This window comes from Bos indicus x Bos taurus, chromosome 10, assembly GCF_003369695.1.
Source record: "Bos indicus x Bos taurus breed Angus x Brahman F1 hybrid chromosome 10, Bos_hybrid_MaternalHap_v2.0, whole genome shotgun sequence".
Lineage (NCBI taxonomy): Eukaryota > Metazoa > Chordata > Mammalia > Artiodactyla > Bovidae > Bos > Bos indicus x Bos taurus.
The window spans coordinates 72,789,436-72,816,972 of NC_040085.1; the positions used below are offsets into that span (position 1 = coordinate 72,789,436).

General features: G+C 36.2%; 1 protein-coding gene across 10 annotated transcripts in view; it reads left to right on the forward strand.

Moving 5' to 3' along the window:
• GPHN (gephyrin) overlaps nt 1–27,537 on the forward strand; it is a 538,290-nt gene that overhangs the window by 421,706 nt on the left and 89,047 nt on the right. For all 10 annotated transcript variants that reach the window (XM_027552205.1, XM_027552200.1, XM_027552202.1 and 7 more), the window contains one exon: nt 9,149–9,286. In XM_027552205.1, coding sequence (XP_027408006.1) covers nt 9,149–9,286 — 138 coding nt within the window. The remainder of the gene's footprint in view (nt 1–9,148; nt 9,287–27,537) is intronic.

The window sequence follows — 27,537 nt, forward strand, 5'->3', positions numbered from 1 at the left end:
TTCTTTCTCTTCATTGATCAGTTGTCATTCTGCTGTAATGAAGAATTTTATTTAATCGTTACTTTATACTATTAATACTCATGGATTTTAATTTTTTATGGATTGTTTTATTAAATAGATTATATTATCTGTTACTATCCTAATTTATTTTGATGCTTAAATTGTCCCAGGTTTGACTAATGGGAACCTTTTCATATTGACTCTAAGATCCTTTGATATATGTTCTCATCACTATTTGAATATTTGCTTACCAAAGAAAGTTGTGAAAGAAAAATAATTTCCCATGAAAGCAAAAAGATGAGAGAAAACTTACTCTGTGCAGAGAAAACATACAAGAGCAGGAAAATATGAAATAGTGCTGCTGCCGCTGCTGCTAAGTCGCTTCAGTCGTGTCCAACTCTGCGAGACCCCAGAGACGGCAGCCCACCAGGCTCCCCCGTCCCTGGGATTCTCCAGGCAAGAACACTGGAGTGGGTTGCCATTTCCTTCTCCAATGCATGAAAGTGAAAAGGGAAAGTGAAGTTGCTCAGTTGTGTCCGACCCTCAGCGACCCCATGGACTGCAGCCCTCCAGGCTCCTCCATCCATGGGATTTTCCAGGCAAGAGTACTGGAGTGGGGTGCCATTGCCTTCTCCATGAAATAGTGCAGTGTATTCCAATATCTACAATATTATTAATTTTCTGAATGATGGAGTAACGTGTGATGACTGAAAAGGAAGCAAGAAAGGTTTTGTATACTATTCTAATGGATTTGAATTTTATCCTGGCGATGATAGTGAACCATTGATAAAAATTTTAGAGTAAACATTTTGTGACAACAATGCCTTGTTTTGTATCTTGAGGGCCATAAATTCCAGGGGTACTTTATTTTAATATTTCTTATACAAATTAACACAGTCCTTTCCCTCATGATTTTTAGGTTTTATCAGAAATATTGGGTTGGCTAAAAAGTTCCATCGGGTTTTCATAACAGCAGTCAGAAAAGACAAACTTTTTGGCCAACCCAATATTCTGAGACTCATTATCTTGAATAAACAGGTAGAAAAAGAGTATTAAACTGAAAGCAATATAAGAAATTTATTTTCAGATATACAGAGTTCCCTGTAGACCTGAGCCTGCAAACACTATCATTGCCAGTGTTTCCCTAGAGGTTTGGACCTGATTCCTCTTAATTTGAGATTTATATAAAAGACTAAATGCTTTTTGTATATCTGAGCCACACATTCTTTTGAATTACCAAATGCCCTAGTTATTTAACCTGAATAAATTACTATCATCTTTGCTTTTTAAGCTTCCTAGGAAAGTTATTCATTATCTTAGGTGGTTTGTGTTCAGAAAGAACCAGGAAATAAAAATACAAGAAACTGAAGCTGCAGATACCATGGGAAACAGAGGCAGTAATATTAATAGGGCAGACCAGGTCTCTCCCTTGAGATTTTCTGTATCTAAAGAATGAATAATGATTTACACTTTGGGTAGTTTGGGAACTCTTTTACTGATTGTTCTGAAGAATAAAGTTTCCTCTTGAGGTTCTGAATTTAATCAAGAAGAACTTGCATGAACATCTTGTTTCTATTATTTTCTGTTCTGTCACCTGAAAGCATCTTCTCTTCATTTACATCTAATTTAAAAAATGGATTTTCAAGGCAAGGTGAAACATTGTATATTAAGAATTGGCAGATTAAAAAGGATGCATTTGAAATGGGAAAAAGTCATTCCACTGGTATAAACAGTTTCATTTAATATGGCTATGCCATAAGAAAAATGTTACTGCTATTTAACAGAGACCTTAGTTTACTCAATAGAAAGGAATCCGTTTGTACTTTTTTGTCCCTTTAAAGGCCGTGTACAACATAGACATTGCCGTTAGTATTTAAACGTGTCTTTGATGATGGCAATCCTGAGTGAACACCATATATTGTCTTTTTAGTTATTATAAATGCTGCATGCAAGATAGAAAAATCTCAGTAATATTTTAAGTACTTTATCTGCAGATTCTGAACTCACATATGCTGCTGCTGCTGCTAAGTCACTTCAGTCGTGTCCGACTCTGTGCGACCCCATAGACGGCAGCCCACCAGGCTCCTCTGTCCCTGGGATTCTCCAGGCAAGAACACTGGAGTGGGTTGCCATTTCCTTCTCCAATGCATGAAAGTGAAAAGTGAAGTCGCTCAGTCGTGTCCGACTCCTAGCGACCCCATGGACTGCAGCCTACCAGTCTCCTCCATCCATGGGATTTTCCAGGCAAGAGTACTGGAGTGGGTTGCCATTGCCTTCTCCAATTCTGAACCTATACATGAGAAAAATATAAATGAGACAAGTTAAATTTTATTAATGGAAGCCTAAACTTACTAGAGAAACCTCTAGATCATCAATCTGTGCTAATTTAGAATTGCTTTAATCCCACAAATCTACTTCAGAAAATTAAACCCCTCATATAAGAATGCCATCAATGTAGGTGTTATAAAAATTCAGCTTGTTACTCTTTGCTTAGTTTGGACATCTACGAGTAGGGAAGATGTCTAGACTTCCTTTTCCCACCACCACCCCTACTCCCATATAAGGATCCCATATCCTAAACTACCTCATAGCTTATTTTTTGTCAGAGTAGTTAGTCTGCCTACATCATTACCATACATCACCATAAAATTTTACTATTATAAGTTTAAATAAATATTTCTTTGAATAAACTTAAATAAATATTTCTTTGGTATAATCTTCTCAGGACACATTTTCACATTTGTTAGTTTTGTTTCATTTTAGTTTACATAAATTGAATGGAGCTAAGTACCTTTACATTTTCTTTGTGACTATTAGTATTCATTTGTAAGGTAGCCATCAGAATATATTTATGGCTGTGAAATAGCTTTTGTTTTATAGGAAAAGTTCTATCCAAATTTTGGATATCTTCTCTGTCCAAAACCCAGACTTTCTTTTGTTATAGCCTTCTTACTTTTTAACAATTGTTCTTTCCTTCATTTCCTACTTCTAGGTAAATGGATTTTGTGGACCACTCAATGAAAACTGCCTGCTAGGCTGTATTAACTCATCTGGTGTAAGAGACAGAGACAAAAGTGCATACTGTTTCTCCCAATTTTTTTCTCTTCTATCAGATTTCTACTTGAGCTCAAAATCAAGAAGAGGGATAAGGTTTGGCGTAGAATAGTTCTTGATCCTTTTTCCTGTCTGACTGAGTTCTGCAATAGTCCTGGACAGGTAGAAGTACTTTGTGGTTGTAACTTGCGAAATAAGAAAAGTCAGAGATAATTATTCTTAAATTTTGTGAAGCTTTCAGTTTAAAGCTTCTTCTAAATCACTGGTATCATCATCAGAAAATAGTTGAAATTATGTTTTTTAATGGAAACCAAAAAAAAAAAAAGAAACAAGTATTTACTTACCAACTTTATTTTGGAAATGTATGCCTCCTAATAAATGAGCTTCCCCATGCCAGCCCATGAGAGGCCTTCATATGAGCCCCTGAGCTAACTGGTGATGCTGTGCTTCCTTCAGCCTGTACCTGCCACTGCCAGTTCCTCTGCGCGTGTGTCCCTGGGGCTGACCCTCAAGCATGGTTTGTCCACTTTCGATCTGAAAATGAGAATACTGAATCACCTAGATCGATAGTTTTCAAACTTATTTTAGCTACAGTTTTTTTGCTAAATGGAATCTTACATAACACATAGACTCCCTGCGTGTGATAAGGGATACAACAAAACTAAGAATGTTAATGTTATTTAGTAATTCCGTTTACGTAAAAAGAGCAGCCATTTAGAGAAATTCAAATCAAAACTACAGTGTCTCACCTCACACCAGTCAGAATGGCCATTATTAAAAAGTCTACAAATAACGCTGGAGAGGGTGAAAAAGGAACCCCCCTACACTGTTCATAGGATTGTAAATGGTGCAGCCACTGTGGAGAACAGTATGGAGGTTACTTTAAAAACTAAAAATAAAAGTTACCATATGATCCTGCATTCCCACAGCTGTGCATATAGCTGGACAAAACTCTTAATTCAAAAAGATACATGCATCCCAATGTTCATTGCAGCATTATTTACAATAGCCAAGACATGAAAGCAATCTAAATGTCCATCTACATAGAAATGGATAAAGATGGGGTGTGTGTGTGTGTGTGTGTGTGTGTGTGTGTATTACAATCAAATACTACTCAGCTATAAAAAAGAATGAAATCCCATTTGCAGCAACATGGATTGACCTAAAGATGATTATACTAAGTGAAGTAATCCAGAAAAAACAAATATCATATGATATCATTTATTTCTGGAATCTAATACAAATGAACTTTGTATAAATATTAATACAAATGAACTTATTTACAAAACAGAAATAGATTCACAGTCATGCTATGCTATGCTAATGCTAAGTCGCTTCAGTCGTGTCTGACTCTGTGCGACCCCATAGACGGCAGCCCACCAGGCTCCCCTGTCCCTGGGATTCTCCAGGCAAGAACACTGGAGTGGGTTGCCATTTCCTTCTCCAATGCATGAAAGTGAAAAGTGAAGTGAAGTTGCTCCGTCGTGTCCAGCTCTTAGCGACCCCATGGATTGCAGCCTAACAGGCTCCTCCGTCCATGGGATTTTCCAAGCAAGAGTACTGGAGTAGGGTGCCATTGCCTTTTCCGTCACAGTCATAGAAAACAAATTTATGGTTACTAAAAGGAATAGTTGAGGCAGAACTAAATTGGAAGTTTGGGACTAACATATACACACACTATATATAAAATAGGTAGTTTTTACAAGGATCTGCTGTATAACACAGGGAGCTATCCTCAGTATCTTGTAATAACCTATAATGGGAAAGAATCTTAAAAAGAACATATATATATATACATATACACACACACACACATGCACACACACACACGTATATATATTCTTTGCTGTATACTTGAAACTAACAAAACATTGTAAATTAACCACACTTCAAATTTTAAAAGCACAACTATTACTTACTTCATTAATTTTTTTTCTGTATGTAGACAGTATGCCACAAATACTACTTTTCTCATATTTATACAACCAAGTTAGCCCTTCTTTACTGGTGAAGTAGCTGATTATTTCCACTGTGTGATCTTGGGTGGGTCTTGAGTGGGAAGAAGCCTCTTGGCATATAGAAGTTGCTCAGTAAACACTTGCTGAGAACACATGCACACACTTGCTGATGTGCCAGAGAATTAAAGTCTCCTTTGAGACTTTTTTTTCAGTTATTTTATCAAGAAGTCTGCTCTGATGACACGCAAACAGTTTAGTGAGGGGCAAGTGTTAACTCATTAGCATCAAAGTTTGGATTATGTATCTAGTGACACAATCACTTTGTGAAAGAGAATTGACAAATACAGAAGGTCTTAGAGAAGCACAGGGCAGAAAAGGAAGCAACACTTTGTTTCTCCCTTCCCAACTTTAGACTTTGTTTGAGGATGTGTTATTCATTCATTAAAAGTGTTAGATGCTCAGTCATGTCCAACTCTTTGCAGCCCCAAGGACTGTAGCCCACCAGGCTCCTCTGTCCATGGAATTATCTAAGCAAGAATACTGGAGTGGGTAACCATTCCCTTCTCCAAGGGATCTTCCCAACCCAGGGATCGAACCTGGGTCTTGTGCACTGCAGGAAGATTCTTTACTGAGCCACTAAGGAAGCCCCATTCATTCATACCTCAAGTATTTATTCAGTATCTACTATAAGGAAAGCATAACTCTAAAAGTGGCAAAAGATGCACAGATTAATGAGATACAGGTTCTGCCTTCAGGGAGTTTATTATAGGCTAACATAGGCAGGGCAAATACTTCAATGTCTATACCATAAGGTGGAAAATGGTACATGCCATAAGAAAAATAAAAGCAAGTACAAAATTATTATAAAGACAGGAAATATTTTTCCAGGTTGATGGAAATTGGTATGCAGTTTTTAATTTAAAAAAAAATACCAACCTCTAGAGGACAATCAGGTGGTTTAATATCCTCCTGCCTTTATTTTTTATTTACTTACATACCTTTCCTTTCTGTTGAACTGAAACGTTCTTCATTGCAGGTTGTATCTTAGTCTGTGTAGACTGAGTACATAACTGTGCCTAGCTCATAAAATACACTCAGTTAATATTTGTTGAATGGATGTGTGTATCACTGATAATCAAACTCGGTTTCTAATAAGAAAAATTCCATTACAAAGCACATTCAACGAATAGCCTCTGTACAGTTAAAAAGTGTAATTTTCCCCTCAGAAACCAAACTTTAAAAAAAAAAAAAAAGCTTTTATAAGATTATACATAATTTTCACCATAAAGAGAGTAAAGAATATCTTAGAAAAGACCAGATCTGAGATCTATAAATCTGAATAAAATGCAGAAGCATCTATCATGCTTTTCAATTGTACTGGTTGTGACAATATGTATTGATGATATTTAATGACAAAAAAAGGACTTCAGTGAAAGTTGTGAATAAATTTACAGTTCAATTACAGGTAAATGATGAATCACACAAAATCCTTCTCTAAGTGTTCACCTTGAAGTAGAAATTTTTTTCATATTTAGCACTAAATAATCTCTAAGGTCCTTAAGGTTTAAAAATTTTGTAATTTCATGATTGCCCATGGATGAGAAATAAGTATAAATACATTGTATGTCTTTTCTTTGACTACTTATGACAATGTCATTTGTCTTAGAATGAAAAGTATGGGACAGTACCTGTAAGTTCAGTGAATATGTCTGAAGTAGCCTCTGGAGGTGGAATGGGAGGACTAAATTAAATAAATTACAGTGACCAGGAACTTACAGACTTCTGAGGGAGATATACAGTCATTGTTGTTCAGTCACTCAGTCGTTTCCAACTCTTTGTGACCCCATGAACTGCAGCATGCCAGCCTTCCCTCTCCTTCACTATGTCCCAGAATTTGCTCAAACTCATGTCCGTTAAGTCTGTGATGCCATCCAGCTGTCTCATCCTCTGTGGCCCCCTTAAGAAATAGGAGCTTATTTGTCTTAACATATCAAAAGCCTGGAGGCAGGCAGTCCAGGGTTTGTACAGTAGCTCAACACTGTCATCAGGGATTCCGGATCTTTTCCTTTCCTTGTTTCCCATACTTACTCTATGGGGTTCTAGTCTCTTAGTTGAAAATGACTATAGCACCTCCTAGTAGCTAGTCATGTTCTCCTCTTAAAGTTTTACCTCTTTATCTTTTTATTTGTAGTAGGAAGCCTGCCCCCAGGGACTACTTCCTACATCTTGCTGGCCAGAACTTAGGTGGCCATAAACATATTATATGGCCAGTCTTAGGTGAAAGGCAGCTGCAGAAGAAGTGAATTGTGGATATTAGTTAGGATAGCCAAGCAGCAGTGTTTGCAGTTACTCCTTTTATATTAACCCTTTGAGCTGTAGGCTTTTAAGATTTCAAAGAAAAGGCCAGGTATACTTATGCATGAAGATATTGTACTCTAAGAAGTCCCTTTCTGTCATTAAATGATACATTTATTAATTCAAAAACTATTGTCTACTATGTACCAGATACAGTTCCAGGTATTGAGGATAACAACACTGACTAAAAAAGACAAAGTTGCTGCTGTCATGAAGCTGACATTAGAAGGTTATATAAGTATATAGATGTGAATATCCATACATGTATGTATATGTTTTTTTTTTTTTCACAAAGAAAAATAAAATAGGTAAAGAGAATAAAAAGTGATAGTAGGTAATATTCTTTATAGGATGTCTAGCAAAGGCCTCTGATGAAGTGATATTTTAGCAAAGACCTGAAAGAAATGAGGGATGAATGGAACCATAATATCTGGGGAAGAATGTCCAAGTAGAGGAAACGGCAAGTATACAGACCCTGAAGAGAAACATATTTGTCTTTCTCAGGCGAGGAACCAGTATGCCTAGAGCACATTGAACAATGGTGAAATGATAGGAGAATAGTGTATTATATGTTGGGCTTTGTAGACCATTGCAAAGACTTTACTCTGAGTGAATTGGAAAGTCATCAGAGGGTTGTGAGCAGAGACGAATACAATTCACCTTACAGTTTAAAAGGACTATTGTAACTGCTGTGTGGAGAATAAATTATAATGGGACAAGGATAGAAACAGGGCGACCAGTTAGGACCCTATTCAGTTTCCCAGGAAATAAATGATGGTTCCAACTATTGTAGTAATTATAGAGATGTTGAGTAATGATGGGATTTAGAGACATTTTAATGGTAGTTTAGATATGGTTCTGGTAATAATAGAAAGATCAATGATGTCACGAAGGTTTTGGATTAATAACTTAATGAATGGAGTTTCTATTTACTGAGATGGGAATTGCAAGAGAATAAGACATCGTATAGGTAGGTTAGGAGGATGGGGAATCAAAAGTTTGATTTTGAACATGCAAGGTTTGAGTTGCCTGTCACACAGTCAGGTGCATGTTTGATGACGTATACATTTGTAGAGATACTCTTACCCTCCAACTGTTTGGGTGGCACATAGACCTAGAGGTGAAGGTGGAGGTTGGGGTTGAAGATATGAAATTAGAAGTTTTGGTATATGTGTAATGTTGATGCCATGATGCTAGATAGAGCTACATTGGGAGTACATAACTAATATTTTTCTATGACTTTTTTTAGAAGAAAGAGAATTTCCTATGAAATTCTAAATAAATTTAAGCTTGTATATTTCTTTTCACTAACTGGCTCATTGAGTATTAAAAGTTCAGTATACTAACTAAGGACATGGACTCTAAAGCATGGCTACCTAGGTTTGAATCCTAGCTCTTTGTTTTCTGTCTTTGTGATTTAGGCCAAAATATGTAAACTTCATTTTCCTCATCTGTAAATAAGGATAATAATGATACCTCCCTTTAGGTTGTTGTGAAGCTTAATTAGATTAGTGCCATGACACGTAGTAAGCACTGAGAAAGAATTAGCCAGTATCATCATTAAACTTCACTAGCTTTTGCTACATGATATAAAATTACTAACAATTTAATGTTCTGCCAAAGCAGGCTATATTTGGGGAGCAGTAGAAAAATTTTCCCCCTGTAATCTTCATTTCTGGACATATGAAATGAAGACTGAGAATTACTGTTGTTTATAAGCCATTCCCACTTTTTAATCAGGTTTCAGCATCACATTCTTAGTTACTTGTCTTCCTGTTTAGGTCACAGTGCTGTCGATATCACCAAGGTGGCTAGAAGACACCGCATGTCTCCTTTTCCTCTAACATCTATGGACAAAGCCTTTATCACAGTCCTGGAGATGACTCCGGTGCTTGGGACAGAAATCATCAACTACCGAGGTACTGTTATATTTGCCCATTGCCTTTTATTTTCATTCTTTTCCAAACAAGATTACTCTAACACTAATACACAGTTTTCCTGAAAAAGAAATGTTATTAACCATTTATCACAGTTATTACCATCTTTCTTTTCACTTCTTATTTCTATTCAACTCTAAGATCAATCTAACAGTATACAGAATAAAATACTCATAAATCTTCCTTTACATTAAAAAAAGGAAAAATTCAACTGTGTTTCTCCTATTCGTCAAAATATCAATATTCTCAAGAGAGGGCTGTCAGCACTGAGTGAGGAGAATAGTTGACTACGGTCTGCCTTATGTCCTTTCTGATAGAAGTGAGAGATAACTAATGTGTCTGGTAATGATTTTCATTTGTGAAAATCATGTTTCCAAATGTAAATACTACATTAATTATCTGTGGATCACTGAGCAGCCAGTCTGATCTCAGTTTTTCTGCTTCATCTATCCTCTCATTTTCTGCTCTTAGTTTAGTAGCACATTGAGACCAGCTTGTGGAAAGATAATGGAAAGGTAGTATTCCTCAGTGTTTCCAGTTTTTAACCAGCTACTTCCCTTTCTAAAAATCCAGTTCAGGTTCAGTCTGAATAAGATGTAGTTTCTAAATTGTTTTTGTGGTACAAATAAAAACAATGCAGAAGTATTGATTTTACAAATAAATGACTTTATTCATAGATTGTAAAATAGTCAAATTTCAGTGATATTAGAGAACATCTATACAAGCACTCTAATTTTTCTACAAGAAAACTCAAAACAGCAGAAAAGGAATTAAGACTCAAGACTTAACATTCTTGGGAATTCCCTGGCAGTTCAGTGGCTAGTGCTCAGCACTTTCACTCAGGTGACGCAGGCTCAGTCCCTGCCAGGGAGCTAAGGTCTTGTAAGTTGTGTGGCGCAGCCAAAAGAGAAAAAAGAAAAAACTCAACGTTCTTCTCTTTCTACATGATAATGCTCTTCTGCCAATATTAAAGTATAGAAAATAATAGTAGATAAAATTATGTTAAAAGGCCTAAAGCCAGTGAAATATTAAATGCCAAATGCTAGCTCTTTGGTCTCTGGCCCTGCTTAGGCAAAAATTGCTTTAATTTACACCTGCCCTACTTCTTTGACTTACATCCTTTTAGACATGTATGTCATTAGGTTTAAACCTATTCTTTTGTTCTGTTTTATTCCTCATTAAAGGAAGTAAAGATAGTAAAACTAAAGTGGGGAATTAGAAATTAACTGTGTGATTTCAGAAATCAATTTTAATGAAATGGTTTCTTTCTGTTATTATATGCAGATACTTAGATATTTTTATGTCAGTCAGTACTAAGACATCTTCAGAAAATATGAATGTAAAATTAAGTTGGAAAAAATTTAACAGTGCTTTACACTATATAAAAATAAGTTAACCATACCTGGCCTCTTGTAATATCAGGGTAGTTTCTCTTATCAGTCCTTAAAAGAATCTCACTGTGATGCCAGGTCACATTTAGACAGAAATTCCAGGACTTTTAAGGAAAAAAACAGAACTGGAAATGGCCGTTTCTATTTCTCCTCTAGGGAAAAAAAATACTGTCAGATGGATTCTCTTTTCCTGTCATATGTTTGTTTCTCCTTCATTTGTTCATCAAATCAGTTGTCACTTATAAGTAAGCAAACCTCTTCATGCATGGTTAACTCTTGTCAAGTGTTTCCACCCATGATGATGAGAAATAATAGTTAGGTTTGCATTCAGCCTTTGAGCTGGATCACACTTGGTTTTTAATGCAAAAGAGCATTATAATTAATCCTCCTAGGCACTTTAGTTAGGTGTTTAGAAAACAGTACCATATATAGAAATATAATTTATTCAGCAAGTATCTATTAAAAATCTGCTAAATACCAGGCCCTGTGTTAAGTCCAGGTATGCCAAGATGTATAAGATGAAACCCCACCCTATGGCTCTCACTGTGTAGTGCAGGAGACAGACAGATACGCAACGTGGCACTTGTTTCCTGTACTGGCTGTTTCGTAAGCTTGCCTTCCTTTGTCAATTCCTTGAATATGAACTTTCTTTTCAGCTTGACTCTGGCCCTTTTCAAATCTTACACAGTATTTCAGATAACCTAACATATACCAGTTGTTTCAAGTACCACCTATTAAGTGATTGCTAAATCTATATCTTTCCTCAGACCTTGCCTGAGCTCCAAACTCATACAACAGATGGATACCTGCTGCTACTAAATTTAACATCACTGTTACTAAACTTATTTTCTTTACCACTACAATACTCATTTCCTCTACGTCCTCTTGAATCTATCCTTTATTTGCCATTCCCACTTCTCTCATTTTAATTTAGGTCTATATTATTAGCTTCCCGGATTATTCTAACAACCTTCGCTTCCCCAATTAGCATCTTCCCATCCATTTTCCAATTTGATTCCAAAGTAATCTGTTCAAATGGCGAGTTTAATATTAACATTCCTGCATATAGCTCTTCAGTAGTATTCCGCACAACTCCAGATAAAATTCAGAACTCCTTGATATGTCATATAAGGCCCTTTGTAATCTAGTTTCTTCCTACTTTTTCAGTTCCTTCTCATCAGAACTTGCCATGCTGTTCCTTACCTCTTATGCTCTTATCTCTAAGCCATTGTCTCTACTGTCTTTTGCTTATGACAGTTTTATCCTATTTCTCTGCTCGGTCACTATGTACTCTTTTTTTTTTTTTGGTCTGACTTAATTGAGGCATAATTAGTAAGTTAAAAGTGTATGTCTTTAGGGTATTCAACTGTGTTGAATATACATATACATATACGTTGTGAAATAATTACCACAATCAAGCTAATCAATACATTCATCACCTTATAGTTACCGACTGTGTATGAGTGTGTATGGTAAGAATGCTTAAGATTTACTCTTTGAGCAAATTTCAAGTATACAATACAGCATTATTAACCATGCTTTATGTGAGATCCCCAGATCTTATTCATCTTATAATTGAAAGTTTGAACCCTTTGGCCAACATCTCCCCATTTCCCCAGTACATGTTTTTTAAGAGTAAGTTTTAAGAAGCTCTCCTCCATGAAGGCATTCCTGGTGTCCATTCCTCCCTTTCACCAGCTGAGTTAAATTTTCTTCCTCCACGTCCCCACAGCACTTTGTTCATGTGTTTTATAATAGAAATGACTGGCATATTTGATCATTCTCTGTTATAAATGCTCTAATAAACAACATGCATATAAAAAGTTGAGTGATCTAAATGTGAATCACTATAAATTGAATTGTGAGTCAGATATGGCCTATAATTCTCTTACTGAAGATAAGAGATTTCTCCCCAGAAAAAGATTAGAAACTCATTCTCACTGTAGCTGTTATCTTTTCCAGGGATGTTTGCATTTTAATGGACAAACCTTCTTGGTTCATTCTGATTTCAGCTGAATGCACCTCTAACTATCCAATTTCATCTATCAATCACTAAATAGGAAAAGTATGTGGATGGGGATTCCAAATATTTTGCCTCTGCAAATACACTGACACCTACAATTATAGAAGCCTATTGAGAGATGTGCACATTTCCTAAGAGAGATCCAGAATCCATGAATCTTTGAGGCCATTTGCCACTGTGAGATCTCTAAAATTACTTATTATATCTCTGTGAAGGTTCAGCAAGAATCCAAGAAAACTAAGAATAAATCATGTATACAGAAGTGCTTGGAAGTGATGCTCTCAAGGTCATATACATAGGGTAAATCTGTGTTACAGATTTAACACAGGAATGTTAACAGTATAATATATGAAATACTTATAATTTTACAAAAAGAAAGTGATTTGGAGATCAAGTAGTCTTTCTTACTTTAAAGGCAAAGAAATTTAGGACCAAAGAGGTTAATAATGTTCTTAGAAAATCTGTTATGATTAAAAACAGCTAGAACCTAAGATTCTTTACTCCTAGTCCGCTGTTCATTCCATTACAGTAGTTTATTTCAGTTCAGTTCACTCAGTCGTGTCCAATTCTTTGCAACCGCATGGACTGCAGCTTGCCAAGCCTCCCTGTCCATCACCAGCTCCCAGAGTTTACTCAAACTCATGTCCATTGAGTCAGTGATGCCATCCAACCATCTCATCCTCTGTCGTCCCCTTCTCCTCCCACCCTCAATCTTTCCCAGCATCAGAGTCTTTTCAAATGAGTCAGTTTGTCACATCAGGTGGCCAAAGTATTGGAATTTCAGCTTCAACATCAGTCCTTCCAGTGAATATTCAAGACTGATTTCCTTTAGGATGGACTGGTTGGAACTCCTTGCAGTCCAATGGACTCTCAAGAGTCTTCTCCAACACCACAGTTCAAAAGCATCAATTCTTTGGTGCTCAGCTTTCTTTATAGTCCAACTCTCACATCCATATATGACTACTGGAAAAACCATAGCCTTGAGTAGACAGACCTTTGTTGGCAAAGTTATGTCTCTGCTTTTTAATATGCTGTCTAGGTTGGTCATAACTTTTCTTCCAAAGAGTTAAGCGTCTTGTAATTTTTAATTACAGCAGAGTATGTCTCAAATCAGTATGAAAATTATCCTTCTAAAATAAGAACCTAGAAGTGCATGTATATGCAAAGTTTACTGTTTATTTTAATGTGTTTTGACTACAGGTGAATTTTCTTCTGTCTCTGAGCTGTCCTTTATTATATCTACTATTTTCAACTCCTGTCTGCAAGCAAGACCTTTAAGGAGCAAGTGCTCTGCTAATTAAACATACTTTCCTTTGGTTTCTTGGAAGAGAAATACCAGTGGAGATAATATTTGTCACACTACCGCTTATGATTCATCTTTGCTTATAAAATACATGATGTGAATACATTATAAATTCATACTTAGTGCAGTACTAGCTGCTGTAAAGCAGATTAAAATATTCTAGAATTCCCTGTTATCCCTAATGTCTTTCAGTTAACAGTGAAAAAACTAAGGTTTGAATAGAAAGGCTTCTGCTTTCTTAGGAGCATTATTTTACAAGCTCTAGGGTTTTTTTTTTTAAGACTTTATAACCAAAGACTTTGGCATTTCTGACCTGAGTTCTTTGTATTTCCAAAAAGACTTAAGCAGTTCTAGAGATGGAATCTTTAAGTTTTACTGAACTCAGTTTAAGGCAGTGAAGTATCCTTCTTAGAATACTGATCACAGCAGACATACTTCTCCCTGTTTCTGACCTAAAATGAGATACATTTATAATAGTTTTTAAAAGAGAAAAGTATGTATGTGAAAATATATAATAATATTCATAGAAGAAGGTATGAAATAGGAAGCTTAGTCTACCTGTTTGTAACATAGGGATGATTTAGCCAGCGTTATAGGTCTGATTTTTTTCTAAGTGAGTTAATTTTACTCAATTGTGTAACTGTAAAAATAACTCCCCCACACAAGGGGTCTTCGTGAGTGCCTAACCAGTCATATTATTAATATCTAGTCTACTGCTGCCTGCTGCTTTTCTGAAACCACACGCCCAACGTTTATCAACAATAGTACTTCGGCTCCACCTATGGGCAAAGAGAAGAGATGGTTTAAGATCCATGACAGTATTTAAATGTAAGCAAGAGAGACACCTCCAAGTAATAAAGTATTTTGCAGCACTGCTACATACTCTGTAAGTTCCCAAATCAATCATCTGGTGAGACGTTGAATGAAATCTAATATTGACTGCTTGAAAGAGCTAGTCACTGCCTTATCCGTGAATCCTACTGATAGATATTGATATACTTGCTGGTGTGTATTTACATTTATCCTTCAGTTCTGTTATATTTGCTGCTAACTGGAAGCCCTTACCATTTTCCAATCAATTGCATATTTCTCATCAAATCCTTTCCCTTGCCTTAGGCCTTTAGGGAAAAAAGAAACTTGGGCTAATACCTGTTTTTCTCTTTGAAGAGACTTAAATGCTGCTGGTAAGTTAACTTGATATCAACCCCAAAAGCAGAACTAATCTAATAGAGATCTAATTTACCTTAAAAATAGAATTCCTTATATTAAGCATGAGTACAAAATAAAAATTGGCCGATTTTCTGTCATTAGATTTATGCTGATAACCTTAAGCATGAAGCTGTTCTTTCTTTCCAGAGGAAATGTTTAATTTTTCTTTCTAAGATATTTCAAAGATCTATAAAGACCAGATGGTATATGTGTACTTCAAATATGACTTTTCTTGACTCTTCTAATATAATTATATATGTTAAAATGACAGAAATATTCTTCTTTTAAAAGTCTCTTATTCTTGCCCTTTAAAAAATAACAGCTTTATTGAAATACTATTCACATACCATATAATTCACCCACATAAATTATATAGTTCAAAGGTTTTTAGTTTATTCACAGATATGTATAGCCATCACCACGTCAGTTTTAGAACATATTATCACTTCAAAAAGAATCTCCACTGTCTTTAGCTATCATCCTCCTCCTATCTCCCTAGTCCACCATCCAGTCTTAAGCAACCAGTAAACTACTTCTATCTCTATAGGTTTACCTATTCTGAACATTCACATAATGGGATTGTATAATATGTGGTCTTTTATTACTGGTGTTTTCCACGTAGCATAATATTTTCAAAGTTTATCCATGTTGTAACATGTATCTGTATCTCATTCCTTCTTTAAAAATTATTGTAGTAAACATAAAATTTATCATCTTAACATCATTAAGTTAATTAAATTAACAAATTATCATTGCAATTAAGTGGCATTAAGTACATTCACATTGTTGTGAACATATCTCCAAAATTTTCTCATACAGGATATCTGAAACTCTTTACCCATTAAACAATTCCCTTTTTCCTCCTCATCCCAGCCCCTGGTAACCACCATTTTACTTTCTATTTATAAGAATTTGACTACTTTAGATACGGTATATAAGTTGAGTCAGCAGTATTTGTCTTTTGATGGCTGGCTTATTTCACTTAGCTTAATGTCCTCAAGGTCTATCCACGTTGTGCCATGTGATGGTATTTAGATATACACACCACGTTTGTTAATCCATTCATCTGTTGATGGACATTTGGAACACTTCCAATCTTGACTATTATGAATCGCGCTACTGTGAACGTGGATGTGCGCATACCTCTTCAAGACCCTGCTTTCAGTTCTTGTGGATGTATACTGAGAAGTGAGATTGATGGATTAAATGGTACTTCTATTTTTAATTTTCTGAGGAAATTTTTTCTCTTTTCCATACTGGTTGCACTATTCTACAGTCCTACCAAGACTATGTCAGAATTCCAGTCTTTCTACATTCTCATTCTACATTCGCACTTGATTTTTTGATAGTAACCAATTAATGGGTGTGAAGTGATATCTCATTGTAGTTTTGATTTGCATTTTTCTGATAATTAGTGGTGTTGAGCATCTTTTCATATACTTATTAGCAGTTCATACATCATCTTTGGAGAAATATCTATTCAAATCCTTTCCCAGTTTTAAGCTTTTTTTACTTTTAGTTAATATGCAATGTTCTGTTAGTCTCAAGTGCACAGCACAGTGATTCTTTATACGTATACATATATATTCAGATATATGTGTGTGTGTGTTCTTCTTCAGATTCTTTTCCATTATAGCTTATTACAAGATATTGAGTAGCATTTTCTGAGCTATATAGTAACTCTTTGTTGATTACCTATTTTATATATAGTAGTTAGTGTATATATATTAATCTCAAACTCCTAATTTATCTCTCCCCCGACCGGCTATCCTCTTTGGTAATCGTATATTTGTTTTCTATGTCTTTGAGTTTATTTCTGTTTTGTAAATAAGTTCATCTGTATCATTTTAGAGTAGTATTTTTATAAGTGATGTTATATGGTATATCTCTTTCTCTGAATGACATACTTCACTTAAGTGATAATCTCTAGGTCCATTCATGTTGCAAATGATGCAGATGGCATCATCTCATTCTTTTTTAAGGCTGAGTACTGTTCCACTTTATACACACACACACACACACACACACACACACACGCTATTTCTTTATCCATTTATCTGTGGATGAACATTGAGGTTGCTTCCATGTCTTGACTATGAACATTAGGGTGCATGTCTTTTCAAATTAGTTTTATGTGGATATATGCACAGGAGTGGAATTGCAGGATTATATAACTCTTACTTTAGCTTTTTAAGAAACCTCTGTACTGTTCTCCACAGTGGCTACACCAATTTACATTTCCACCAACAGTCTAGGAGGGTTCCTTTCTCTCCACATTCTTTACAGTATTTATTATTTGTAGATTTTTAATGATGGCCATTCTGACTGGCGTGAGGTGATGCCTCATTGTAGTTTTGCTATTCACTTCTCTAATAATTAGTGATATTGAGCATCATTTCATGTGCCTGTTGGCCATTTGTATGTCTTTGAAGAAATGTGTATTTAGGTCTTCTTCCCACTTTTTAATTGAGTTGTTCGGTTTATATATATTAAAGCTGTATGAGCCGTTTGTATGTTTTGGAAACTAATCCCTTGTCAGTAGCATTGTTTGCAAACATTTTCTCCCAGTCCATAAGTTGACTTTTTGTTTTGTTTATGATTTACCTTTACTGTGTAAAAGCTTTTAAATATAATTAGGTCCCATTTGTTTATTTTTCTTTTTATGTCCATTACTCTAGAAGACAGACCCCCCCCCCCCCACCAAATATTGTGACTTTTGACAAAGAGTGTTCTGCCTATGTTTTCCTCTAGGAGTTTTATGATATCCAGTCTTACATTTAGGTCTTTTATCTATTTTGAATTTATTTTTGTGTATGTGTGCTAGTCACTCAGTCATGTCTAACTCTTTATGACCCCATGGACTCTAATCCTCCAAGCTCCTCTGTCCATGGCATTCTCCAGGCAAGAATACTGGAGTGGGTTGCCAGTTCCTTCTCCAATTTTTGTATATGTATATGGTGTTAGAGAATATTCTAATTTTGTTATTTTATATGTGGCTGTCTAGTTTTCCCTATACCACTTATTGAAAAGACTGTCTTTTCTCCATTATATATCCTTGCCTCCTTTGTGGTAGATTAATAGACCATAAGTACATGGGTTTGGGGGCTTTCTGTCCTATTCCATTGGTCTGTAAGTCTGTTTTTGTGCCAGTACCATACTATTTTGATTATTGCCAGTTTGTAGTACAGTCTAAAGTAAGGGATTGTGGATTAAACTTTTAGCTTCATTCTTTCTCAAGATTGTTTTGGCTATTCAGAGTCTTTTGTGTTTACATACAAATTTTAAAATTTTTTGTTCTAGTTGTGTGAAAAATGTCATTGGGAAGGCAGTGGCACCCCACTCCAGTACTCTTGCCTAGAAAATCCCATGGACACAGGAGCCTGATAGGCTGCAGTCCGTGGGGTCGTGAAGAGTCAGACACGACTGAGCGACTTCCCTTTCACTTTTCACTTTCATGCATTGGAGAAGGAAATGGCAACCCACTCCAGTGTTCTTGCCTGGAGAATCCCAGGGACGGCAGAGCCTGGTGGGCTGCCGTCTATGGGGTCGCACAGAGTCGGACACGACTGAAGTGACTTAGCAGCATTGAATCCATAGATTGCTTGGGTAGTATGATAATTTTAACAATATTGATTCTTCTGGTCCAAGAATACAGTATATTAATATCTTCCATTTGTTTGTATCATCTTTAATTTCTTTCTTAAGCTTCTTATAGTTTTCAGAATATAGATCTCTTGCCTGCTTAGCTAGGTTTATTCCTTGGCATTTTTTGTTGTTGTTGTTCTTTTTGATGTAGTGATAAATGAGATTGTTTCCTTAATTTCTTTTTCTGATCTTTTACTGTTAGCATATAGAAATGCAAAAAAATTCTGTTAATTAATTTTGTATCCAGCAGCTATACTAAATCTACTGATGAACTCTAATCGTTTTCTAGAAGCATCTTTCGGATTTCCTATGTATAGCATCATGTCATCTGCAAACAATGACAGTTTTACTTTTTTCCCAATTTGGATTTCTTCTATCTCTTTTTTTTTCTGAGTACTATAGCTCTGACTTCCAAGGCAGTGTTGAATAAAACTAGCCAGAATGGTCATCTTTGTCTTATTCCTGATTGTAGAGAAAATGCTTTCAATTTTTCACCATTGAATATGATGTTAGCTATGGGATTGTCATTGATGGCCTTTATCATGTTGAGGTATGTTCCCTCTATGCCCACTTTCTGGAGAGTTTTTATTATAAATGGATGGTGAAATTTATCAAAAGCTTTTTTCTGCATCTGTTGAGAGGATCATATGGTTTTTATTTTTCAATTTCTTAACTGATGTATCACATTGATATGCAGATAGTGAAAAGTCCTTGCATCCCTGGGGTAAATCCCACTTGATCATGGCATACAATTCCTTTTTTTACTATTTATTTATTTATTTTTTGGCTGCTCTAGGTCTTCGTTGCTTTGCATGGGCTTTCTCTAGTTGCAGCAAGTGGGTGCTACTCTTCATTGCAGTGCTTGGGCTTCTCATTGTGGTAGCTGCTTTTGTTGCTCTAGGGACATGGGCTTCAGTATTTGCAGCACGTGGGCTCAGTAGTTGTGGTGCAAGGCCTTAGTTGCCCAACAGCATGTGGAATCCTTCCAAACAGGGGAGCCTCCCAAACCTCACTCATAGTTACAGGTTTTACGTTTAGGTCTTTAATCCTTTTTGAGTTAAGTTTTGTATATGGTGGAAGATAAGAGTCCAGCTTCATTCTTTCAAATGGGGCTATCCAGTTTTCTGTTTCTGAAAAAAATGCTGTTTGCATTTTAATGAGATTACATTGAATCTATAAGTGACTTTAAGTAGCATGGGCTCTAAGAATATTATGTTTTTAAATTCCTGAACAAAGAATGTCTTTCCATTTATTTGTATCTTCTTTATAATTTCTTTCAGCAATGCTTTATGGTTTCTGTTAGTACCTCCCTCCTTCTTGTGGCCTAATAATATTTCGTTGTATGTATTGGGTTTTTATCCATTAACCCCCTTGGTTTGCAGGCCTTTGGACTTGGACTGGAATCATAACACTAGCTTTCCTGGGTTTTTCTGAACGAACTTTTTGGCTAATCCAGTATACATCACTTTTATTTATCCATTCATCAAGGGGTGGACTGTTGGATTGTTTCCATCTTTTGAGTATGAATGAATAATGCTGCAATTAATATTTGTTTACAAGTTTTTGCCTGGACATATGTTTTCATTGGGCTTCTCTGGTAGCTCAGCTGGTAAAGAATCCGCCTTCAATTGACTCTGGTTCAGTTCCTGGGTCAGGAAGATTCCCTGGAGAAGGGATTGGCTACCCACTCCAGTATTCATGGGGTTTCCTGGTGGCTCATATGGTAAAGAATCCTCCTGCAATGCGGGAGACCTGGGTTTGATCCCTGGGTTGGGAAGATCCCCTGGAGGAGGGCATGGCAACCCACTCCAGAATTCTTGCCTAGAGAATCCCCACGGACAGAGGAGCCCAGCAAGCTACAGGCCATGGGTTTGCAAAGAGTTGTACACAAATGAGCAACTAAACACAGCACATGTTTTCATTTCTCTTGGGTTTATCCTTCCCTTTTAAGAAGAACAGAATTTAAATAATAGCAAAGACTCCTGGAAGTCTAGGCTGCTAAAAGTTATTTTGAATATAACCTGTATTTATTGTTTTGATTAGACATGAAGGAAAGAAAAAATACAGTTCTGTGTCTTCAGAAACTTAAGAAACCAAATGCACACTTTTCACACTCATCACCCTGAGAACTCTTACACACAATTTTGCAAGTACTTGCTGATATACTACTAACTGAATATACAGAGTCGTATTCAGAGGGGCATCAAGAAGAACCTATATCTTTAATGAAGTCTTGAAATAGATGATGGACATTTACTGATAACAAAAGGAAAATGTCCAGGTTTAGGGAAGTCATTGCTGTAATCATGGAGGTAAGCATCCATTATATAAAAAGATTTGCTTAAAGGAGTCTAAATGGGCAATAATGAAAGTAAAAGTTAGCAAGATGTCCTTCTCTATTATATGTATTCTTTGGGTGAAGTTGTTTGTATTAATATTTGATTGATATGATTCTCTTCTCTATTTATCCAACATTTCCCTCCTTAGTCCTAATCATTAATGTACTCATTCATTGACTCAGTCATTCAGCAAACACTCACTGAGTGCCTTTTAAGTACCAAGCACTGTGCTTGGTACTGGGGATACAATGATGGGTGAGTTATGCTGTGAAAACAAGGAATTAACAACTTAATGAAGAAGTCAAGATATAATAGCTTCACAAACAACCAATGTAATATGGAAAGTGTACCATAACAGATTTGTGTATAATCCCTCCAAACCATTCTATATCTTGTCACTAGGCACTTAAAAGTTCTATTAAAAAGTGCTATTCCTTAAAAGTTCCATTATCTCTGAAGAGATTTAAATGCTGCTGGGAGGTTAACTTGAAGTCATTACTTTGCTTAAAATCCTTCATTGGATTCCCATTTTCATAAGATTAAGTTTAAATTCCCTTGATATTGCTTCTGTTGTCGAAAATGCCCCCCACTCTTCTCCTACTTCGTTTGTACTTAAAACTTTAAAACTCAGTGTAGGTATCATCTCATCTAGGAATATTTTATTGATGTTCCACAAATTGTTGATTAGGTGGTTTTTTTCCCAATATTGTTGTCACTAAGTCATGTCAGACTCTGCAACCTCATGGACTGTAGCATAACAGGCTCCTCTGTCCTCCACTATCTCCCAGAGTTTGCTCAAATTCATGTCTTTTGAGTTGGTAATGCTATCTAAGCATCTCATCCTCTGCTGCCCCCTTCTTTTGTCTTCAATCTTTCCCAGCATCAGGGTCTTTTCCAGTGAGTTGACTCTTCACATCAGGTGGCTAAAGTATTGGAGCCTCAGCAACAATCCTACCAGTGAATATTCAGGGTTAATTTCCTTTAAGAATGAGGGGTTTGATCTCTTTGCTACCCAAAGCACTCTCAAGAGTTTCTTGAGCACCACAATTTGAAAGTATCAATTCTTTGGCGCTCAGCCTTCTTAACAGACCAACTCTTAAATCTGTACATAACTACTGGAAAAGCCATAGGTTTGACTATATGGACCTTTGTTGGCAAAGTAATGTCTCTGCTTTTTAATACTCTGTCTAGGTTTGCCATAGCTTTTGTGTATTCTTGCCATCTCATCTTAGTCTCTTCTGCTTCTATTACATCTTTATCATTTCTGTCCTCTATCATGCCCATCTTTGCATGAAATGTTCCCTTGATATCCAACTTTCTTGAAGAAATCTCTAATCTTACCCATTTTATTGTTTTCTTCTATTTCTTTGCATTGTTCATTTAAGAAGGCCTTCTTATCTCTCCTTTGCTATTCTCTGAAACTCTGCATTCAGCTGAGTATATCTTTCCCTTTCTCCTTTGTCTTCTACTTCTCTTCCTTCCTCAGCTATTGGCAAAGCCTCCTCAGACAACCACTTTGCCTTCTTACATTTCTTTTTCTTTGGGATGGTTTTGGTCACTGCCTCCTGTATATTGTTATGGACCTCCATCCACTCTGTCTAGTCACCTCCAATCATAAGGGATTTGTTTTAGGTCATACCTGAATGGCCTAGTAGTTTTCCCTACTTTCTTCAATTTAAGCCTGAATTTTGCAGTAAGGAGCTCGTGATCTGAGCTGATGTTTTCTGTATACCTCCCATGTTACCCTGATGATATATTGTCACGGCCCATACTATCTTGTCATATTTTTATTTTTCCATATTCCCCTTTCTCACATATACTGTTACATGTGAATTCCTTGAGGAAATCAGCCAGGTCTTACTAGTATTTTTGTCCACAGTGTCTAGCATATAGTAGGTTCCCAGTGTTTGATGATGAATGAATAAATAAGTCAATGAATTTTGTTTTCTTGTTTAGAGGCAGAAGACCAAAGACATGATATATGAGCTGAAACTTAGGGGATACCTGAGATTCTCTAGGCACAGGAAAGGAGAAGGAAAAAAATATTCCTGTCCAAGGCAACATTATTTGCAAAGGCATAGAAATAAGAAAAAGCCCACCGTGTTTAAGATGCAGCAAATCATTCTTTATATCAGAAACTAGACACTTCTCAGAAATAAAACTCAATCTCAGTATAAACATTTTCCAAATGATGCTGGGCAAGCCTTACGCTAGCACTACAGAATTCTTAAAATAGGATCTGTGTATTATTTTGTAGCCTGGTGAATCTTGGGTAGATTTTGGCATTTAAATGACTCACTTATAGGATGTAGAGAACAGGGAACCTCCACCTACACCATTGGTGAGAATGTAAATTGGTACAGCCACTGCAGAAAGCAGTATGAAAGTTTCACAGAAAACTAAAGATAGGACTACCATATAACCCAGCAATTCCACTCCTGGGTATGTATCCAAAAAATAAAAAACAGTAATGAAAAAAGATAAATGCATCCCAGTGTTCATGGCAACATTATTTATAATTGCCAAAATATGGAACCAGTCTAAGTGTCCATCAACAGATGAATGGATAAAGACATTACACACACACACACACACACACACACACACACACACACACACACAATGGGCTGCTACTCATCCATAAAAAAAAGTGTGAAGTTTTGCCTTTTGCAGCAATGTGGATGGACTTAGAGGATATTATGCTAAGTGAAGGGGCTTTCCCAGTGGCTCAGGCAGTAAAGAATCGGCCTACAATGCAGGAGACCCCTGGGTCAGGAAGATGGTATGGAGAAGGGAGTGGCTACCCGCTCCAGTATTCTTGGCCTGCAGAATTTCATGGGCAGAGGAGCCTGGGAGGCTACAGTCCATGCAAAGAGTTGGACATGACAGAGCTAACACACACTATATATGCTAAGTGAAATAAGTCAGACAAGAAAGATACTGTATGATACCATTTATACATGGAATCTAAAATAAACCAGTAAATATAACAAAAAAGCAGCAGACTCACAGATGTAGAGAACAAACTAGACGTTACTATGAGGGAGAGGAAGGAAGGAAGGGGCAATACAGGGGTAAGGAAGTATAAGCTATTAGATATAAAATAAGCTACAAGCATATGTTGTACAACACAGGGGATATAGCCAATATTTTATAGTAACTATAAATGGAGCATAATCTTTAAAAGTTGCAAACCACTATATTCTATGCTTGTAATTGATATAACATTTACAGCAACTATATTTCAATAAGTAATTAAATAAACACACTAATTCCTTGTCATATGTACATCTCAATCTGTCATTATTATTTGATTCTCCTCAAATTTGCAGGCTATTTTTTAGTGTTTATGTGTATGGTAAAATGGGAGTAAGGAGGGGCAATTATTACTGGAAACTTACATAACAGAATTTTTACTTTAGTTTCCAGAATCTAATTGCATCAAATTATGGTTGAGTAGACCCTATACCTTAGGAACCATCCAGAATGGAATTGCACAATAAGATATATGAGTAACTCAAGTATTAAAGGGAGAAATCAAGCCAGCTGATACGCTTTTCTCTAAATTGGCCATCAATGAGACCTTAGTTAACTTATGTTAAGCTGCTGCAGTAGCTAAGACTGTCAGTATCAACAGGCTTTCAAACTTAGCATACTAAGTGTTCAGAAGTAAAAAGAGTCTTGATGAGATTGTATCACTTCTCTTGAGCTACTGGCAAGGACCTAGGGAGGAAAAATACATGTGCTAACTGTTGATGACAGCTGTTCTTTATAGTTTTTTGTGGCGGTGGTAACACATTAGACTTGCCGTTTTAATCATGTTTAACTGTACAGTTCAGTGGCACTAAATACACTTACGTTGTTCTGCAACTGTCACTACCTTCCATCTCCAAAACTATTTCATCACCCAAAGCTGAAACTACATACTCGTTAAAAAAATAACTTCTTATTCTTCCCTTTTCCCAGCCCATGACAACCACCATTCTACTTTTTGATAACTATAGTTTTGAATACTCTAATTACCTCAAAAAAGTGAAATCATATGATGTTTGGCCTTTTGTGGCTGGCTTGTTTCAGCTATTTTCACTTATTTCATAATCCCTTCAAGTTTCATCCATATGTGTATGGATAACATATGTAAGAATTTCCTTCTTTTTAAGGCTGAATAATATTCCTATGTGTATGTGCCACATTTTGTTGACCCCTTCATCTGTCAGTGGATACTTGGGTTACTTCCACTTTTGACTATTGTGAATAATGCCACTATAAAAATAGGCACACAAATACCTGTTCAAGTTTCTGCTACTACTTCTTTTGAATATGTACCTAGAAGTGAAATTGCTGGATTATATAGTAATTCTATCTTTAATTTTTTGAGGACTCACTTTGTCGCTTTTTTAAATGTTAGAACAGAGGAAGAGCAGTGTGTGAAGGGTATGTAGCTATTGCCATTGTAGTAATGATTGAAGTTCTAAGATCTAAATTTCGGCCCTGTCTTAGCCATCTGTAAAATATGTGATCATGGGTAGGTTACCCTGTTTAAACTTCTCTTAATTCACCTCTAAAATGAATATAATAATGCTTTACTAGATTTTTTTAAGAATTAATGAAATTATATATGTGATATTACTTGGTAATTTATAAAATGCTGTATAAACATTTACTAGATAAACTAGATCAGCTGCCAGGAAAACTCAGCCCTGGTGCTATCTTTGATTATTAAATACTATTACTGAGTTATTCAAATCCCAGAAAAGTTATTCTCTTGGGATCTGTACTGGTGTCACACTTCCATTTTCATTCACCACACTGGATAGAATAGTTTCAGATAAGGAGCTAACCCAAGTAATTTATTTTCACCCTAAGCAGATGCCACAGGGTCCACTACCAGAGGCTGCCTTATAGCTTCAGGTTCATTTGGGAGTTAATGTTGTATATGTGTATACAAACAAGGTCCTCTAGTCCCACCAGTCCCACCACTTCCCTGGGCTTACAAAGTATGGTCCATAGCTCAGGATAGCTCTAGAATAGTTTCAACCTCCTGAAGGTACCTACAGCTAGTTTTCCCAATTCAGGTGTCACTTCCTTAAAAAGGGTCAATATCACTATCACTGTGGATCAGAGTACAAAATTTAAATCTGTCTGTACTTACTTCTTTGTCCTAGGTTCCTTAAACCAGAGGACCCAAAGTAGCTAAGAATGACAAAGCTAAAAACAAAAGACAGACCAAAAAAAAACTCATCTATCCAGCTCTGGAAACAATAGAATTTTCTAAACCTATACAAACATGTGTAAATCAAGTTGTATATTACCTATAGTCTGTGGAGGGAAGTTTGATTTTTTCCCCTCCTCTTCTTCCTTCTCTGCTGCTAAGTCGCTTCAGTCGTGTCTGACTCTGTGCGACCCCATAGATGGCAGCCCACCAGGCTCCCCCGTCCCTGGGATTCTCCAGGCAAGAACACTGGAGTGGGTTGCCATTTCCTTCTCCAGTGCATGAAAGTGAAAAGTGAAAGCCAAGTCGCTCAGTCGTATCCGACTCTTAGCGACCTGCTGCTGCTGCTGCTGCTAAGTCGCTTCAGTCGTGTCCGACTCTGTGCGACTCCATAGACGGCAGCCCACCAGGCTCCTCCATCCATGGGATTTTCCAGGCGAGAGTACTGAAGTGGGGTGCCATCGTTATTATATTACTTATTGAATAGCAATAGTAATGATAATAATAAGGGCAGATTCTGACTAGAGGATTTAAGTAATTGTTCGTGACTCTTGAAACTTTTATTCTTATTGGCATGAAATCAAAGTCCTGGAAGCTCGCCAAAGATGCTTGTCATCCAGAGTATGAATAGTGGTTTGAATAGTCACTTCACACAATACATTACTGATGCTCTTCTTCTAGTCACTGCTTTTTTAAGTTAATAAAATCAAATTTTTGGCTAAAGTTAAATAGAATGTTAAGGAAGCTCCTTTCTTTACTTTTCTAAAAGAAAAAAATTATAAAAATTACATGTGATCATTGTAAAAATTTGGAAACTTTCAGAAAAGTATAGAATAGGGTATAAAAGTATACATAATTCTAACATATTACAGTAAACAAATACTTTCTATTTTCATGTATGTCCTTCCCATCTTTTTCTATTGATCTATACACATATATCTTAACATAGTTAAGATTATACTTTACATGTATAGTTATACATGTTTTAAAATGCATATTATAAGAATTTTCTTGTGTCAGTGAATATTCTTTATAAAACACAAATATTGTATAATATTTTGTCATAAGGATGCATCACTGTTTAAATTTCTGTATTGTTAATCTTTTTATT